The following is a 19,343-nucleotide window of genomic DNA, read 5'->3' on the forward strand; positions in this document are numbered from 1 at the left end:
CTGTTGAGTCATCCCACCCATCCATCCAAGGGGGGAGCAGAGCACAGCAGAAGCCAAGGGCTTATCGCTGGAGAGACCGTAGGACTGGGAAGGCTCTGGTGCCAGAACTGCTGTTTCCATGAGATACGCATTGCTTCCTGCTCCTGGAGAACAGCAAGTCACTGGGAACTTGGTCCCAACTGCAGCACCTGCCTCGCTACCACCAACCCAGCTGGGGCACTTCTGAGTGGTTGTCATGGTTATTCCCCACAGCCCGTACCCACAGAGACACCAAACCCACCCATTCGCTGAGACCCCCCGTGCCTTGCTATTTCTACCCAAGGAAAGTTACGGAACAGCCGCTAAAGGTTAATATGATACCAAACCACTAATTTTATTTCAATAAAACAAAAGAAATCATTGTATTATCTGGAAGGTATGGAGAGGACACAGTAAGCTACTGGAATGAGCATCATTACAAGACCCTCCCTGGAGAGTAACCCTGGGCACATCCAGGAAGGGAGGGGAAGAATCACTCCTAATCCTAAGTAGCCAGTAGGATATGTTTACTTATTACACAAAAGATACCCTGTCATCCCGGAAAGGGCTGCGGAGACAAGGACTTCAGCCTGACTGAATGGGAGTGTGGGGAGAGGCAGAATAATCTGCTCCTACGAGATCATCTCAACACTCCTCCTCATGCAGCTGGTGCCTAAAGCTGACACAGGACACAACCAGCCAAATGCATCTGATGAACTAGGAAATGTTTCTGCACGTTCAACCGAAAATGAGACAGGCACAGACAAAACCTGGATGCTTCCTTTCTGATAATGTTAAACTTGAACCTGTTCATTTTTCAAGTTTAGAGGTCAGCTTTAAACTTGAGTTTAAAATTTGATTCTGTTACACTCAGAGCTGTACAATTTCAAAAATCTTTTCATTCCATGATGAAAGAACGCCACTTATCCAGTATTTGGGATGCCCAGATAGAAGAAGAGTCTGAACCTCCTGTTGTATCTCAAGATGTGAGATCGCACAGGGTGTTTTACACCCTACTCTGCCACACATCCTCTCCTGGGAGGGATCAGTTACTCCTACTGCACTGAAGACAAAGCCAAAATTCTCCATCACCACTTCTGCAAATTTCACGGCCACAACAGCAAAGCAGATGAGCCAACTTGGGTCTGCCTAGCTGAGGTCAGCAGAGTGCAAATGCAGCTCTGGGTCCTGAGCTACCTCCAGATCACCAGAGTCTCCTTCACACGGAGCATCAGTTTGCTCATTTTTGTAGGTTTGCTGCAATAGCAGCCAGATGTTGGCTGCAGGCATCTGAAAATGAACCTTTAAAATTAATTTACAGGGAAATGGAAGACGTAGTTGTCAGAAGAAAGAAAGGAAAAGTTGTCCTTACCTTTTGCACCAGATAGACACTGGTTGCTCTTTCGCTCGCTACTTTATCCAGCGCTGTTTCTTCCAGGACGAAGTAGCTCACATCCGCGATGTGAACACCCACCTCGAAGTTCCCTGAAATTGCACAAGGAAGTCAGTAGGCTGCAGGTAGAAATGAAGGATTTTAGGGCGTTGGGAAAGAATTAAAGAATTGCATCCAGAAGTCAGTTTTGCAAGTTAAAAAAAAAAGAAACCAAACAATTTTATGATCTTTGCATATTCTGTGGGGTCACTTTTGGCAGGGCAATTATCTGTGATGGGTAAGTCCTATGAGCTACCCCAGAGCCAGGGGTAGGGAGACAGCAAGGAGAAGGACAAGTAAGTGACAACATGCAAAATTTTATCCTGATAGGTCTTAATGATTCTGCGTATAGATTCCTTTGACTGATTCCATGTAACTGCTGACATACTTAACTCTGATCCCTCTCCCAAATGATACTTCTTTCCACCTCTTCCATCTGAGCTGAAAGCTGTGGTGTCTCAGGACACTACCAAATTCACAGCCACTGTGGCTACAACATATGAGTCAATACACATGAGCGAATCCTCATGCGCAGCAGTGGATAGTCCAGTCTAGAAGTATCTTAATTCAAAAGTTAGGCTGGAGAGGAGTACTACTGAGGTTTATCATCAGGTTTTGGCAATAATTTGGATTTGGAAGAAGTGATCATCATCAGCTTTGGAAGTAATTAGTACCTTGGTCCAAGAAATTCTGGTTTGCTAATCCTCAAAGAAGCCTATTGACCTTTGTTTTCTCTGGAAGGACTCAGCTAGATTTGAGGTGCTTATTTGTACAATAGTTCTAAGTGCAGTGGGTTCCTAATTATAACATTTAGTTCTTTAGAGGAATTCACTAACTCCTTGGTATCTATAAATATTTTTTCTTTCCTTAATTTTTCTAAAAAGACAACGTAATAAGATACCACGCTGGTGACAATCCTGTTTGTTTATACACCTCGCACAGAACATAATCAAAGCCTTTCTCTAGAGTGTCACGTTTTTGAAGGATAAATGGTTCATAGCTGCTGTCGTTACACAGAACATCTGTCCGTGTGCCCTTCTGGGTGGGTACCAGTGCTAGATTTCAGCAGAGTGGGAATGAAAATGTATAGAGGTGAGAAGGAAGCATGAGAAGGTTCAAGCTGGTATGAGAGGAGCCACCCAGCCCACCGGGCCCCCAGCTGGGAGTTCAGAAAAGCAAGCACCAACCCATCCTGTGCAACTGTGAATTCATAACAACTTTAATTAACTTTATTAAGCCATGTTTGCTCATACTCAGCCCTGTGAGTAGGGAAAGCATCACCTTGCTTTTTTGCGCTGCTTTTGTCCTCTCAACAGAGCACAGATGTAAAAGGCAGCAGAAAAGCACATGGAAGATGGGAGTGCTGGGGTTTAGATTTGTCCACGTAACCCACAGTCCCTGGAAGGTCCTGCAGAGAGTAAATACGATGGCAGCAGGGGGAGAGGGCAATAATCCCATTGCACACCAAGGGACAAATTCTACCACTCGTTAGGAAGCTGGGAGAAAAGAGTGCAGATTAAATGGTTCACCTCAGAAAGCTGCCTACAGCTGTGTTGTGATATTATCACATGTCTTGAAAGCCGCTCTTACATGGATTAAGCATCCAAGCCTGAAACTACTTAGACGGTAAGTCTTAGACCAACAGTTCAACCAACAGGTTTAATATTACACGCACTCAAAGCCAACGCACTCAGAAGGTAAAAAAATATTGAATACTTTGAAGTCAATATTGTAATGTATTGACCCTGCAGGCAAATATTGACGAAAGGAAAAGGAGAGGGGGTCATTACATCATGCCTTTAATCGTACTTTAATTCAATATGTGCACTGTTACATACATGAACTTTTTGTCCTCGGTAGAAAATCGACAAACCAAGAAAGATCTCATTGCATGAGATAATAAAACATGGAGTTAGCCAACAAAAACACATTGAACAGAGTTAAATTTCATTCAGGTTTCCCACCAGAGCTTCTAAAAGCTGGGGTCAGTGTGAGCCCCCTGCTTTTGAACTTTTAATGGAAATTCTATCTAAATATTTTCTTACATACATTGACATAATGCAAACTGGCAGGCCTTGGGTTTGTCTTGCTCAAGTATGAATCACCCTATCTCCCTCACCCCCAAAAAATTCAGACCAAGAGAACTTGAAGATACAGCAGAGCGATCAACCATTCTGATTTCTCTCAAATCACTGCCTTTGAACATGTTAGACAAAATACCAGCCTAAGCCTGCACCGAAATACCTGCCTACTGCTCTCTCCTGGTTTATTTGCTAATTAAAATGAAAGAGCTTTGTGGAAAGAGAAACACTATTCACCAGGATTCTCTTCCAGGTCCACAAACAGTTTTTCTAGTCTCATTAATTTTTATGACAAAGTCACAAAAGGAACATTTCATGTTGTAAGTCTTGTGTTATTTCCCAAGGAAAAAAGAAAATGTGGCCTGAATGAAAGGAGAGTTAAACCAGCACTTGTTTATTGAAAAAGTCTTGTCAGAAAGAGAGAAAAGGGAGAAAGGGGGACACCACATGGACCACACACCACAGACTGCTACACATGGGCTACTCCACCTTCATTTTGATGAAGAAATCTACTTTTCCAGCAATAGAGGCTTCAAGACTTGGCATGTAGCTCTCCATTGTGATAGACTTTATACCCTAAATTTCTTACAGAAGCAAGTACTTTGCAAACCACAGACTCGCTTTACCCCAAATTTAAAATCCTCCTACAGCGAAGCTAAAGCTGCACAGCAACCCCTAAAGCTAGGTATACGCTACCAGTTTAAGGACATATTTTTTTAAAAAAGGAATTTACATAAGAATGTACAGGAGATTAAGCCAGACATTTCATATGCTGATATCAAAGTAAGAGCTGAAGGGAGCATCTACTGCAATAAAAAAACGCTGAAGGCATTTGGATGGCTTCTTTCACTTGGGATCTCTGGGATTTTTTCTTTTAAAATTATTTTATCTGAAAGTGGGTGCAAAACTGTCATCCCATCAAACTCCACCACAACAAAGCTGCTACATGGGAGACGTTTAGCAACAGGGAATGCAATTTAGAACCATGCACCGCATGTTTTATTAACCAGCTGCACTCTATTAGCCCCTCTGTGCTAATACAGAGACGCAGCAACAGAGATGGATGGGAGACAGGAGTATTATTTGAAATTACACTATGGCATTGCAAAAGCCAGTAATGAGGCCCTTTGCAAAAAGGAGCTCTCCTCCCAAGGGCTGCAAGTCGAAATAGGGAAAGGGCTGGGCACTCAGCCACTAAAGCTCCTCTTGGGCCAATGCTCTGTGCAAAAGGGACAGGGTTTGTTGCCACCTTACTGCAAACAATACAGTTTGATGCCCTTGAGGCACTGCACACAGAGAAGACAATTTCCCTTTTTGCTTACCATCACACAGGCTGCTAGAATGGCAGAATATAACAGACCTGTGTTTCTTGAAGCCTGTATTCCCTCTCGAAGGTTACCAAGCAATAGAGAAACAAAAGAAGGGTCTACCCCTCTCATGATGCTGCACGAGGCACGCAGTGGTTTTGGAGGTAGTTTTCTCCTTCGTCTGAGAATCTGGTTCATTTGAACCTGCTCCAAAACCTTGTGCATGTAACACCTATACAATGCTAAAAATCAAAGCAGAATTGGTGGCACCTCACAGGAGAACAAAGAACAAGCTGTTCTATTTTTTTTTTTTTCACTGACGATCTCATGCTCTACAACAAAACAGTTCAAAGGACTTTCTCCCTCTTGCTTTAGGAAAACTATAAACAAAAAAGGATTAGCAAGAAAGAGCTGTAAGAGAAGGAAAAGGTTGTTTCAGCCTGTAAATGCTTCATATAAACAGCCAACTCAGCAAGTCGTATCAAGTATTTGCCCCAGGAATTAGAGAGTTGAGTTGAATGTATTTGAACAGTATGTAAAGGAACACACTGGCAGCAAACCCCTCTTCTCTGTCTTCAGCAACACCAGTCAGTCCTAGCACAAATGCAGAGACAGACCAAGCACATTCATTTCATACATTAGCACATATGAATTTTAGGACCATGCAACTTAAAGATGCAGTTCTTCAAGGATAAAACAGCAGAAGCTAATTCTCTAGCATGCATGCACGTGCCCCTTTATTTCCATCTCACTTTCAAGCATCATCATTCTCAGGAGAGAAGAGAAACACTATCAAGAGTATTAAGTCAACATAAAATATAATATCAAGTTTTTTGTATTAACCACTATTTCTCATACTGTCTTCAGCTCTCAGTTTGGGAGACAAAGAAGAGTTCAAAGCAGATTGAGAAGTGCTTGCCCTAGCCAGAAAACAGCCAACTGCCTACCTGCTGCCAGCAACTCAAGGTAGTTGCCTGTTCCCTGGCGAAACCAAACTCTTGCAGCAAATAATTACAGCTCTTTCCCTTCCCCTGCCCTGGGGGTAACCTGCTACTGCTCTTATCTGAAAAGCAGTATTTAGCACCTTGCAAAACTATGAAAAACTTGCATAAAGAGAGACAAATGAGGCCTTTAACCTACATGCACGGGGGTTTTTTTTGCTGTTAGAAGTGCTACAGTAGAGCATGGGTTTTCATCAAGGCTGAGGTTCTCATGTGTGATCATGGGCAAATGGGCAAGGACAGTATCTACAACAAAGGGTCTCATTTACAGAAGGGCCAGCCAGAGGGACTGCAGGCAGTGATAGGGAGGACACAAAACAAACAGAAGTTTCACCAAAGCAGAAAATGTCACTGAGGCTTGGGAAAGCTGCTGGATGTAGCAAGAGGCCACCACAGATCTTTAACACATGCCTTTTAATGAAGGACCTGATCCAAACCAAACATTTCTATTTCTCTTTGGCACGTGTACGTACATCCATGGCCCAAGTGTTACAGAAGTGTCCCTCTTGGGACAGAGAGAGGAGAAAAAGTGAGAGAGAAAAGAGAATGACTGAGTGGGAGAATTGAGCAAGTGGGAAAGAAAAAAAAAAAAAAAAAAAAAAAGAAAACGAGCTGAAAACTAGAAAAAATTAGGTCAGTTCCTCAGGAAGCGAGGTAGATGCTGGCTGGTACACAGAGACATGTGGGGGGGATTTGCCTAGATCAGAACTGGGGGAGGTGTTAAAAAAAAAAAAAACACAACAAAAAAACCCAAGAAAATCCAACTCACTGTCACACATGGCGTTCAGAACAGAACTACATTGAAAAATTAGGTTCAGAAGTTTTACATTACCAAGTATTGACAGCTAAGTCATGAGATATTTAAGGAAAAAATAAGAAAAAAAAAAAAAAAAAAAAAAAGAGCAAGATGGAGAAGAGCTTAATATAAAAATAAAAGTGGAACCATGGAAAGAGAGAGTTATTTGTCTGCTCTGGAGCCTGAAGACAAAGGTGGGTGGCTTTAATTCTCAGCTGAGGTTACTTTTCCACAGCAGGAAGCCAAGCTATTGTTCAGAAAAATCAGACAGTGTGTTTTATTTTACCTATTTTAAAATAACAAGGAAAGTGCTTAAATTTTACTTGTGTGCCCTAGGGCCATTTTGCTTTTTGAAAGTGCAGAGCAACTGAGCATAAATCCATTAACTTGTTTACCAAGAAGACCATTTTTTTTAAATTATCACATGATGGTCCTTTAGCCAACCGAAATGCAACTAATTACACCGTTTTTTAAGCAAGTAATAGCTTTTTCCTTCTCTAAAGGTCTCTTCCTTGATATTGCCTCATGAAAAGACTCTGGCAAAAGGAGTCAGCATCCTGTATCTCAAGAGAGGGACAAGTCCTCAGGGCACAGAGCAGTAACTTTTCCATCCAAGCAAAAATGCAACTTTAGTAAATGTTGCAACAACTTCAAAAGAGGAAAAACTGTCTGCCCAAACAAACAACAAGCACCTCTAAAGGGTAATGATCCACAAAATATGACATGCTATCAGGCATTGCCTCTAGGACATTTCCCCACCCTAGCCCCTCCACCACAGGTTTGCATAAGAAATGCCCCCTTCACCCACCAGCCACAGCGAGACTTTGAGACCATCAGGAACCACCTGGCCAAGGTCTCAAGATATCTGAACTCTTCTTAGAACTATTCTTAGGCACTTTTTTCTGTGCTTGTACCACCTGGTGAGGTGGTCAAGGTCAGGTCCCCACCTTCTGTGGGGTGACCAAGAGGGAGCCAGCACACGCAGCACGTCAGCGCGGCTACTCCAAGTGCCTGCATCAGCCTGGGAACAGCAAAAGGGCTGGGTGGGTCCGGGCTTTTGCTTTGCCTCTTAAATCACAATTAAAACCACTGCTTCCTTCCAACCTTGTAACTCTTTAGCCTTTCCAGATCACATTTACATACTTTCCTTCAGGAGCTGGGGTGATGCAAAGACAATAAAAGCTACGACTTTTATTTAATTGCACGATCCCAGGAGCTGCAAGATGGACTGAAACCTCAATGTCAGCTGAACCAAGATTGGCCCCACTTATTCCGAAGTGAGAAACAGGGTGAGATCACAGGGTAAGGGGAAAAAATAAAAATAAAAACATTTTCAAATGTTAACTCTTCCCATACTAAAAGTCATGACACTTCCTGCATTTCTGGAATTATCTGAGAAACCACTGATGGGGATGGTGATGTTGCAAAGTCATGCTTTCAACAATCTTGAGAGAACCAGGAACTATTCACAGCATTTCATAACAATAAAGCATAACAGGTGTTTGTTATTTTCTTTTTTTCTTCTTTAAGTTGAAAGGTCAATGTGGGGCATCAATGAGTCTAAAATCCGGACTAACTCCTACCTGCTTTGTATCGACTTTTCAAGCACTGTTGAGGTCAGGTCTCAACTACCCTGACCTCTGGCCAGTTTGTCCCTGATGTCAACTGAATGTTATGGAGTCAACTACAATTTCACAAACCAATTTGGTATTGGCTCCAGGTAAGGTACAAAACAAAACTCATGTGTTCGTTAAGTGCTATGAAGGACAAGTGAAGATGAAAAAGAGAAAAACATAGTAGGAAAGGAACCCTCCCTAAGCAGAATACTTTCCAGAGTTTTCCATGAGCCATCAGCAATTCTTTAAATAGTTTCAGAATTATGAGGAGACTTTATCTATTACTAAATTAAGTGCTTGGAGCAGGTCTTCCATGTGAATTGCATACAGTCTTTGTCTGCAGCAGCTAATAAATTCAGCAGTGTCCTAAAACCACTTAATAGAATTTAAAAGATACCTTTTATACCTCAAACCAAAGCCAGGACACCTCTATAATGTGGCACTTCAAGCATCGCGCATTAGAGAGTCCCGAGTTTCATACACAAACCAGCACAGCACTATTTCAAATACCTTGGCTTGGGTTAGTGTTTAAAGCCCCTGTGAGGAGGGCACTCCCCCACGCTGCCCAGCGCTGAAGGGTTTGCTCAGAGATGGCTCTTGGTCAGCAGGAGGCATTCCCAGGCTCTCAGGAGAGTCGATCCTCCCACAGGAACACAGGGTAGATCTTTGTGCTGACAGTGTTCTCCCAACTTCCAGCTCCCATGAGCTGGAAACATCTAAGCTGGTGATCAATGAGAAGTCAGGGCTCCAGACCTCACAGATGACATCACATTAACAAGGCAGAGAAACGTAACACAAGAATGCCCTGTCCTGTGTGTTGCCAGTGAACCCAGGTCGGCTCTTCATCACCTTGTGACAAGAGACGCTGCCATCTAGAATGCACCTAATTCCTACACTTTTCCTGAAAACTAAAAATTACCTTCAAACCTGATGTAATAACTCTGGAGGAGAATGAAATAGCTCTTCTGCATAAGGCTGCAACCACTGCACCATTAAGCTGGATACTAACACAAGGAAGGAATTCTCCTGAGGGAAAAACACTAAATACTCAGGAGGACAGAATTTACACAGCATGTACAAGATAAAACATTTAATTGCAGACTGAAGGACACAGGGAATGATACCCAACAGAATAAGTACACTGCATAAAGATTTGTTCACACCGATGAGCATGATACAAGCAGGAAAATACAAATGAAAGCAGGGCCCAAGTATTTTAACAGTAAAAGTCAGGGCAAAGCACAGGACCGTTGGGGACAAACAGTATAATGATGGAAAATGAAGAGAATGTGCTGTTTCTTTGATATATCAAATGTGTCCAGCACTGGCAGATTGAGATCAGACACAATGGTTCCTTATGCAGTGATGCCTGTGTCCCACCTTCTGCCCATGCAGGTTTTCTCCCCATTCCTATGCTGGTACCTGTTTACACTACAGAGGGTCAGGGGTAAGCTGGTTTCCTCTGCGCCTGCACAAGGTGCAGACCTTGTGAGGTGCCAAAATAGCAAGTTCCACTCAGGGGTTCTATACATTGTACTGATTTCTTTGCAAGAGTCAAGTGTAATGAGCAAAACAATACAAACCTCAAATACATCAGATTTATCCACTCAATGCCAATACTTGCTATGTGGTCATCCCTGGGAGGGAGAACCTCTAGATGACCACTTCTGACTTAGACCCAACATGAATCTTTGCTACTCAGAGTCTATCCTAAGCATTTGGCAGATGGATTTTCAACCCTTCACCAAGACAAGATGTCAAGCAGGCTCCGGCGAACCCAGATTCCCAACTTAGAAAGCACTCCTTGCTGGTGGAAAGAAGTTACCAAAGGAAACTCCTTGCAGTCCCTTAACGGTGAGGTTTCCAGCCAACATGATGCAAGGTAAAAGGGCCATTTCTGGTATTCACGTCATGAATTGTTTTTATTGCTATTCCAAGACCCATTCAAGATGCTAACTCCATCAGGAAATCAGCAGTCATTGAATTTAAAGAGATGGGAAGTGGCACCCAGCAGCTTTCAAGATGAATTACAAGAGTTTTGGGTGTAGGATGTCATCCTGTTCCTGAAGTGAAGGTTCAGAGTGGGGAGGGACCAGCCTCTCTCTTCTGCTGGGTCAGTCCCTTTTGTGATATCTCTACTGAACACAGTAATCCAAGGCTGAGGGAGCGTTCCCAGGCATTCAAAGAGACCTTGGGATTTAATGCTAGGCCAAACACACATAAGGTACTTCCACTGAAGAGCCTTGACATTTCAACTTCTTTGAGAAAAGAAGGCAGCCGCTGAGATTTCACTTTTAGCCATCCAAGTTTTTTGTTTATTTTTGGAAAGATTTCCAAAATATTTCCATCTGCACCTGGTTTTACTCTTTCTATGTAACCAGCATAATATTCAACAATCAAAAAATACTGTTGTGAATTGCACTGTAAGAAGATGTTTTTTGCTGTTCGGCTGGGTTCTGAGACCCCTTCGTTGCAATAGAAATTAAAACAATAGCTTAGTGATTCTGATGGATCCTGCTATTTAAGAAAGTTGATAATAAAGTATATATACTGCAGTAAGTTCTTTGCTGCCTGCATGCGACAGAATATATGACTGAAGTTAACCATGTGGGAATTTATTCCTAGCTATTTGTACCCTTCTAAAGTTTATCGTCCTCATATATCTTCTGATTCTTATCTGCTTGAATTTACTGAAAAATCCTGTTTTCTATGGCTCTGTCTAATCATCACCCGTCATTTGCGGTTCTCCTCTAAAGACTCCCTTGGTCCCTGAGGTCCTTTTCAGTGAACAGAAATCCTACACAAAGTGCTTTTAGATCTTTTTGTAGAGGAATTTCTGGATCCTCTCCCCATTAACCAGCTCTTTAAAGGAGTTTGTGATTTTTTTTCTTCAGTATACAATCTGACACTATTGTTTTCAAGTCTGTATCCACAAATGTCAGCAACATCCGCCGGGACACAAAACCCTGCGCCTCGAAATCTTTGGGGAATTGTCCCAGGTCCTGAATTTATGAACTGAAACGATCCGGAAGGCGACTTCGCCCACAGCATCTCTCCTCCCTGCAGGAAAGTAAACTCACTTCTATGAGTAATTCTACTGGTATTTGCACGTCTGTTTGCATGTTCTGCAGCCACGGTCTTCATTAGACTAGTCCTTCATAGACAATGTACCTTTTATTTTGTTTTAATCCTGTTTTTTCCCCCTGCACCTTTGTGTACTGTAAAAAAAAAAAAAAAACTTTTGGGATAAGGATATAATCTTTATAAAATATCTATAATTGGTACAAAAATCCAGTGCAATAAATATGAATTACCAATAATGCCCTGCCCATTTTTGCTTAACCAGGATTTTAACTGATCTTCTCACAAGTAGCTTTCAAATATACGCAAAAATGTTTTAACAAATGATGTTACAGCAATCAACGCTCCAACAAAATCCAAACTTTCTTAATTTCCACCCCAACACCTTATCACCCAGGTTTATGCACTTGTCTGGGGATTAGGCTCAGTCTATTTCCCTTTCAACCACCATCAGCTTGGAGCAAGCCGCCCTATCCTCGCTCAAGCTGGGGAAAGCCCTATGTTGTCAAATTGTCTCACTGACAAGAGCGATGTTTGGTGGAGCAAAGGTGACGCAATCCAGCCCTCTGATTCCATTCAACCCCGCAGCTGGAAATTGGAAGTGATGTGTGTTTCCGCCCACAACCCCATGGTACATTAAAAGAAGAGGCAAAATATACTGTACATGCTGCAGTTTCCCAGCATTAGACGGGATTACATTATGGGACACAGCAGGGATCTGGATTTTGCACAGACCTGAACGTATTTTGTACATTTCAAAGAATCTGCAACCACAAACCCTTGATAGAAAGAAAGGATATGTACCTGTTTCTAATCACTGCAATATGTCTTTTTCACTTTCCTAGTGACACAACAAAAACCTACCAGACTAATCAGCAGGTAACAGGAGAGCTGAGCTAATTATGTCCGATACCAAAGGTAAAAACGGCCAAATGTTATGCACTCCTTGTAGGTCTTCTTTATTTTTCCCATACTTGACTTCTGCAATAGATTTAAGTAAATTGCAATTTATGGTCATTTTACATTTGACTCATGTATCAATGTGGAGTTTCCGTCATGTTCTCTCTAACCTGAGTCTGTTCATCTTAAACATCTTACAAAGAAGGAAGCATAGTAATTTCATAATGTAACTTTTGATTCAACACTAGTCCATTCTTCAGTGTTTATGTTAAGCAAATCAGCCCAACATGACTCTAATTACAAACTCTTCCTATACTCTGCAATGCAAGAACCAACTGGGTTAGCTGAAAGGTCCTGTGCCATGTGTTGCTGGAGCAAATTTCACCCTACAGTCTTTAAGTGGCCAAAGGGACAAAGCTGAATAGAAGAGGGAATATTTATGTCTTAATAAGCAAAATATAAGTGCACGCAACTTTGCAAAATTAAAAGAACCCAAAAATTTGCAATCTACATCAGGAAACAACAAGGATGGAAGGAGAGGAAGAGCAGGCAGTCACCTGAGACAGCAGAGAACATCTCAGGGCTACCATGGCTCTACAGGTGTTTTCAGGCACAAGACGCTGTAGCTCATGCACCAGGGATGTCTACTAAGGTCTAAGAAATAGACCCAGTATCCGCAGGACTGCAGTAGACAAGGGATAATTTTACCAACATTTGGCAAAATATTGTTTGATTTTACTAATATGTGTGAAATGGGCCCCTTAAACAGAGATACGAGTCCTCACCCTCTGCAGATCTGCTTCCAAAAACTGTAGCCCACAGTGGATGGGCTGGTGTCCACTGAGTAGAAAGGTCATGCTGCACTTTTCTCACCTTTCAGTCACTAAGAGAAGCTCTCTTCTGTGCTTATACACCATTGTCATGACACTTACAGAAATACAATGTGTTTGAAGTTTTTATCCCACTTCCCTTAAGTGCATTTGATTTAAATTCACCAAAAGGGCGAAGAGATTTAAAGGGAATGGAAAAACAGGGGAGCAGCACACTGCAGAAGACTGATTTTCTTAGGTCATCACGTAAATACTAAGAAGATTCAATGAATGTATCTATATACGAACCTCACTCCAAAATGCCGACAGCCAACATCACTAAGGAGAAAAAAACCAGGGCAAACAGCCTGTGGAATATGTTTCTATTCTGCAGAACAACAATACCTTCTAGAATAAGATTTAAATTAAACTTGAATTACTTTTTGAAAGATTGTAGGGATACAAAATGAAAGAACAGCAGCAAGAACCATGTTAGTCATCAATAAACACAGAAAAAGATGTACAGCAGCTCTGTCAGTATGGCCCGAAGTACTGCTTTGAAATGAGCATCAAAAGACCAGCACACGGGTAAGACAACCCCTCAGAAATGCACCCCAATCATTTCTGCTTCATCCTTTCCCGTCACAGCCTGCCATTTCGCTAGACGGAACTGTTTGCCTTGCAATTTGTCAAATTTCATTGCTGCTCCTACCAGTAAGCAGCCTTCAAACACAACTGCATCAGTTGTGTACATTACCAGAAATACAAATACAACTTGCAGATAATTCCCAGAAGAGGTTTGGCAAATGTGGGAAACTTGCCTGGCTCCACTGGGAGACGCAGGTCACCTGGTGTGCTCTTACATGATGAGATCAGAATAAATCTTTAAAGGTCTGCACCCTGGGTGAAAACACTCAGGCTTGAAAGTGGCACGGTTGTTCTCTGTCAACGTCTGGGACATCTGTAGGAGTGGAGAACGGCTCTGATGTGTGCTCCTGGCTGCAGTAACTTGCTAAAAGACGTGCAGAAAGGATCACAAAAGAGTATTGACTGAAATGAACTTGCTTAAAACCTCAAGCTACCCCGAAACAGCTCTACAAAGGCTGTAGAAAGTAGGTGCAGTCCAGATCCATCTTTTACTCCAAGATTATGCTGAGTCATCTAAATGGAGTACAGATCGTTCATATTTCTGGAGCTGTTACATAAATAACCCTATTTTCCTTCTTTATTGGAGCTGATCTCTTTTAAAATATACACCCACAAATGCGAACAGCAAGCTTACCTCCCTACTGCTATCATTAAACAATAACGAGGAGCACGACTGTTAATCAAAAGCAGACTCCAATATAAAATCCTCTCAAAACCAGACTGGCCCACTTAAGACATATATCCCTGAAAACTTTCCAACTGCTGCAATATCCTACTGCGAGCTCCATTAAAAATACAGCTATTCCCACAACCATTCTATGCTTCCTTTGCTACTGACACTTTCCTATTGGGTAGTTCTCTGTGGGGATTACTTCTGCAAAAAATGACTTTCCATCTTTTACTGAGTAGGTGGCATGGGCGAGTCCTTCATCCAGTGACTGGAACAGATAAGGGTTACACTGAGATTCTTTATAAAACAAAGCAGAGGTGCAAAAACTCTCTGCTTGTTGCTTAAGATCCTTCAAGTCAAAGAAAATGCCTCAGTCTTGAACACATTAGCAACAAACGCTTGAGGACAAAGACACTTTCATTCTTCAAAATCTTCTGAAATGCACTGATTTAGCTGTCTGATAGAAGAAGTGCAGGTAATGAGTGGCTTCTTTTTTCCTTGTAGTTATTACAAGTGCTATACACCAAGAGTGAGACATTTTCTGAATTGGGTTCTGCATTCTCTGTTGATTTTTGGAGAACTCCTGACATCATGAGGATGCCAGATATGTGGTTTGCTCACGTTAGGGTTTTTTGGTGTTGGGGTTGGTTTTTTTTGAAGTGTTTTACGTATGGGCAAAAAAGATGGAAAAAATAATAATTTCTTGTAACTGCGTTTACACTTGGAATAAAAGCCGTGTTAACTCTTAACACAACTTTGCCCTCATGAGAGATGCAGCCTTGCCAGACCTGGATAAGCTCTTAACCTCTAAAACAACTCTTTGTCATAATAATTGCAGCTAGCATAGCAACTTTTAAAGCCAAAAATCCTTAGGCTACCTCCAAAACATAGCAAGAGGCTCTGTTAAGCACAAGACTGAGGTTCCCATAGGGGCTCTCCTTAACACCGAAGAGTCGGGAATGGCCGCAGCTTTGCACAAAGGACTCCCAGCATTGGTTTTGGACCTTTCTGAATTTTCAAATTCCTGCAAAATTTTAAGTCAAAGTACAGGTATCTTAAAATTTCACATACGCTGATTGATTTATACTCCTGCTTTTGCCAGCCACATTTCACAGGCCTTTAATAGCAATCTAGGGAGTGCTACTGTAGTCAGTGGACCACAGGTTGAAAAACACTGAGAAAGGCTATCAGCTCACAGTGGGCTATCAGGTAATGTAAATATCCATATTTCTGCTAATAACAGACTGTATGTGAAGCTCATACCCTGGCTGAGGACCTAGCACCTTGTGCCTTGGGCCACAAGCTCTACAGCTGTACTTCCGAGGGGACACCTCAGAAAGGTGCACAGGATATGGCATATATTGCCAACTGCATGTGAAACAGATACCCCTTATAGAAGGCCCCTGAAATAATGTTTTGATTGGGTTCTTCAGACCAGAAAGTATTCAAAAAGTTTAAGCTTTGGAATTTAGCATTCCAGTACTGAACCATAGTTGGTAGAGGAAAAGGTTCATGAAATGCTAGATCAAGTTCGTGACTCAAACAGCAGCACATGGGAAGGCTAATGGACAAGATCCCATCATTACAGGTCTTAGTTGCTTTTACTACTCATCTTCACTAAATGGATTCTGCAAGCACCTTCTTGCACAACATCAGGAGCCTTAACAATGGAAGTGATTCCAGGTATCAGACTGGACATCTCCACTTCAGAGATATCTCATGTTTTAAACAAACATTGCAGCACAGATACAACGCTGAGATTTCCTTCCTCTGCTGGCTTGGGGACCCACACTAAGTTGGCCAGCCAGCCATCATGCCTGCTCAAAGGATGCAGAGGGGTTTCCCACAGTCTTTTTAGGCTGCTTGCTCCCACTCAGCTCCTCAGCTCCCTCCCAACTCTTTGTAACTGCATCAAAAACCACCAGGTCCTAGTTTCCTGCCTGTACTTCCTTCTGACCCACAAGGTCTCCTCAGAATAAACACCACAGATTTCAAAATTAAAGAAGGGGTATTTCCATGGCAGTTCTTCCCACATTGATTTAAAACCTGGTCCCTGGGACATTCACCAGCATCAAAACTGTTTTTTTCAGGGGCTGACTTTCCTCGGCCTAAGGCTGAGGCAGTGCTGTGATGGAGCGCGGGCACCACTCTCATGGCAGATCAGAGACTGAAAGGGGAGACAGAGGGCACAATGCCCAGGATGGCACAGATAAGATAGCTCTTAAAGAAGGCTCCAGTTCAGAGCATGTTCTAACTGAGAGGACTCCAAGGTGGAACAAGCCTGTTGGAGGACACGCAGCTCCAGCCAAAAGGCAGAGATACAGCACACTAAAGGACTGCTGTGAGCAGGCTCCCACTTAACGGTTCATGGAAAATGAGATGAGACGTGGGGGTGAAAAAAGGTCTTTGGGCTGGGACAGCCACCAACAGGTGCATTCACTGAACAGCTTCTTGGATTGTCTCCTTTGAGGCTCATCTGGAGGAAAAGGGGATGTGCCCAATGATCCTGAGAAAGATGGGAAACTTCCAAAAGCAGTAAATCCACGCTGGATTTCCCATTCTATAAATTTTGAATACATGGCAAGCAAATCTTTACTTTTACTCTGAGGTAGACAGACGTGTCCTGTCCCCTACTCCTTCCCAGTTTCTTCATGTTTCTTCTAAAACACATTGGCAAAGTTTATTTTGGGGAACTGAAAGAGAAGAAGGTTCCTCCACCTTCCACATTTGTTTTATTTGAAAAATGGAGCTTTGCAAACCTTCTTCTATGCAGAGTGACCCTGTAGTCTGATCCATTTTACCCTTCTTTCCCAACCACCTGGTTTTCCTGGGAAAAGCAAGTATTATCTTTGACTGCAGAAGCATCCTCAGTCTGCTGTGGTAAGTGCATCAGAGATCACCTTTGAAATAGCAGGATATCCTGGGAGAGAGAACTTTGCCTGCTCCTGTGTTATAGACAGGTAAAGACAATCCCTGAAAGCATGGCTTTGATATGACCCTTTCACGTATTCCTTAGCCTTCACAGAAGATCAGGGAAAAGCAGGGAAAACCTTTATGGGGAGACTCCAGCACAGGTCTAACACAGTCCCTGGGAGAAGGACGAGTCAGAAATAAACAGGCCAAGATGATTTGGGTGTTTTCTTTCTCTCCCACATGCAGGGAGCTCCCTCTGCCTCATGTCTGTACAAAGAGCAAAAAGCAACATAGCTTTCCACAGCTGGGGTCAAAGAGACAAGGCAGACTTCAAAGTGCAGCCCTGAGCAGCAGATACAAGTCCCAGGTATGAGTGACAGCCCTGCAATGGTTTTGCAGACTTTCTGGGAAAGAAGAATTCTTGTTCAAACAGATATTTTTCTTGACTACTTTCTCCAAACGGCTCATGGATAAGAGAAAAATGCAGACGTGTATGCACTACAAACCAGCTCAGTGAATGGTTTCATGCAGCAACTAAACCCCACACGTTTGTGAGCAGTAGAGACTCAGAAGCCAGAGTTTCAACACCTCAGATCTGAGAGGCTGCGGAATCTCAACATTGCCATAAATCTACAGATAATTCAAGTGACAAAGTGGAAAGCAGGAGAACAGAGTTCAGCTTAGGACCTCTTAAGACGACCGTTTAAACTTTCTGTGAAATAGAACAGCAATTTTTCCTTACTGTTGACTCAAAACTGCTATCGTACAGTATAATTAGAAATAATTTTATTTGCCTCAAATTTTCTTTCTTCTCTGATTTTATCAGTTTTATAGCCCTGTAATATTATTCTGTGCCTAGGTCTAAATGACATGACAATTCCAGAATTGGAATTGGCCACATTGCACAGAATGAAATCAACCCAAAACCCATGCCTTTGATGTCATCATATTGTGATGATTAACAAGAGCAAGAAAAACTAAACACACGTAAAAAAATCATCACTTTATCATCTTCATTAGTGGTGGATCGGCTAATCAAATAATGCATTTTTTTCTAATCAAGCCTGTTACTGGATCTCATCAAAATAAACGAACAGAACTTGGATGGCAAAGTCAGCTTACAAGCAGGAAGTTCCTCAAGTCAGAATCATCAAGATTTGGCTTCTGGAGCTTTACTTTCTGTTCTGTTGGCTCACAGCATAGTAAAAGTACAAATAAGGCAGAACTTAAAGCTTAAAACGCAATGAGAAGAATAGCACAGCTTATAAGGCACACTCTGTTCATTTGACAATTCCCAGCATCCCATAAACACCAAAAAGCAATTCAGCCAGTGACCTTCAAAAAACTGGATTCCTTTATCCAGGGACTGTGTATTCAAGGTCAAAGTTTTGCTAGACTTCAGTCTGCAAGAGTGGCATATTCACTATTCAGCTGTAGCTCCCGTAATGACAGGAGACAGATGAGATCTGCTCAAATCAAATTACAGCTCTGATTATGCAAAACACTATGGTTCTGCATTTCCTGACACCAAGACTGCTTCAGAGTGCAACTTGAAGATATCTGCTGTAAGATTTCTGAAAACAGGCAATTAAAACAACAAGAGAAAAACTAGTTTATTACTCTACTCATATTTGGTAAAGAATACTTTGTGACAAATTATACATATGAATGTGTCAACGGCTGAATATAAACACTGAGAAGTATTTTGTAAAATATATCTCATACCGTCAGGGAGTTGTTTACAGGACAAAGCATCATCAAGATCCTTGGCAGTTGATGGGTCGATGGTGAAAATGCATTCTTTCCTATCCAGGGAAAAAAGAAGAAAAGAAAAATTTATCTTCCAGTCATAAAGAAAGTATCAAAACACAGAAGCCATCAGAGACACCCAGACAACAACAACCATGTTTTCAGAAGACTCTGTTTGTTGAAACATCTTCCAATCTAATCTAAAAGTCTAAATCTAATCTAAAAAAAAAAAAAAAGGGGGGGGGGGAAGCCCCAAAACAAACAAAACTCCCCCCTAAACAAAAAAAGCAAGCAAAAGAAAATGAAAAACCCACCACATACC

At 42.0% G+C, this 19,343-nt stretch overlaps 1 protein-coding gene across 2 annotated transcripts in view; it reads right to left on the reverse strand.

Annotated features, from left to right (window-relative positions):
• The window catches only part of DIS3L2 (DIS3 like 3'-5' exoribonuclease 2), a 195,037-nt gene that overhangs the window by 76,950 nt on the left and 98,744 nt on the right, over nucleotides 1-19,343 (reverse strand). For both annotated transcript variants that reach the window (XM_014946064.1, XM_014946065.1), the window contains exons 11-12: nucleotides 18,998-19,077; nucleotides 1,391-1,503 (exon numbers count right to left, since the gene is read on the reverse strand). In XM_014946064.1, the coding sequence (XP_014801550.1) occupies nucleotides 1,391-1,503; nucleotides 18,998-19,077 (193 nt within the window). The remainder of the gene's footprint in view (nucleotides 1-1,390; nucleotides 1,504-18,997; nucleotides 19,078-19,343) is intronic.

This window comes from Calidris pugnax, unplaced genomic scaffold (genome assembly GCF_001431845.1).
Source record: "Calidris pugnax isolate Ruff unplaced genomic scaffold, ASM143184v1 scaffold111, whole genome shotgun sequence".
Classification (NCBI taxonomy): Eukaryota; Metazoa; Chordata; class Aves; order Charadriiformes; family Scolopacidae; genus Calidris; species Calidris pugnax.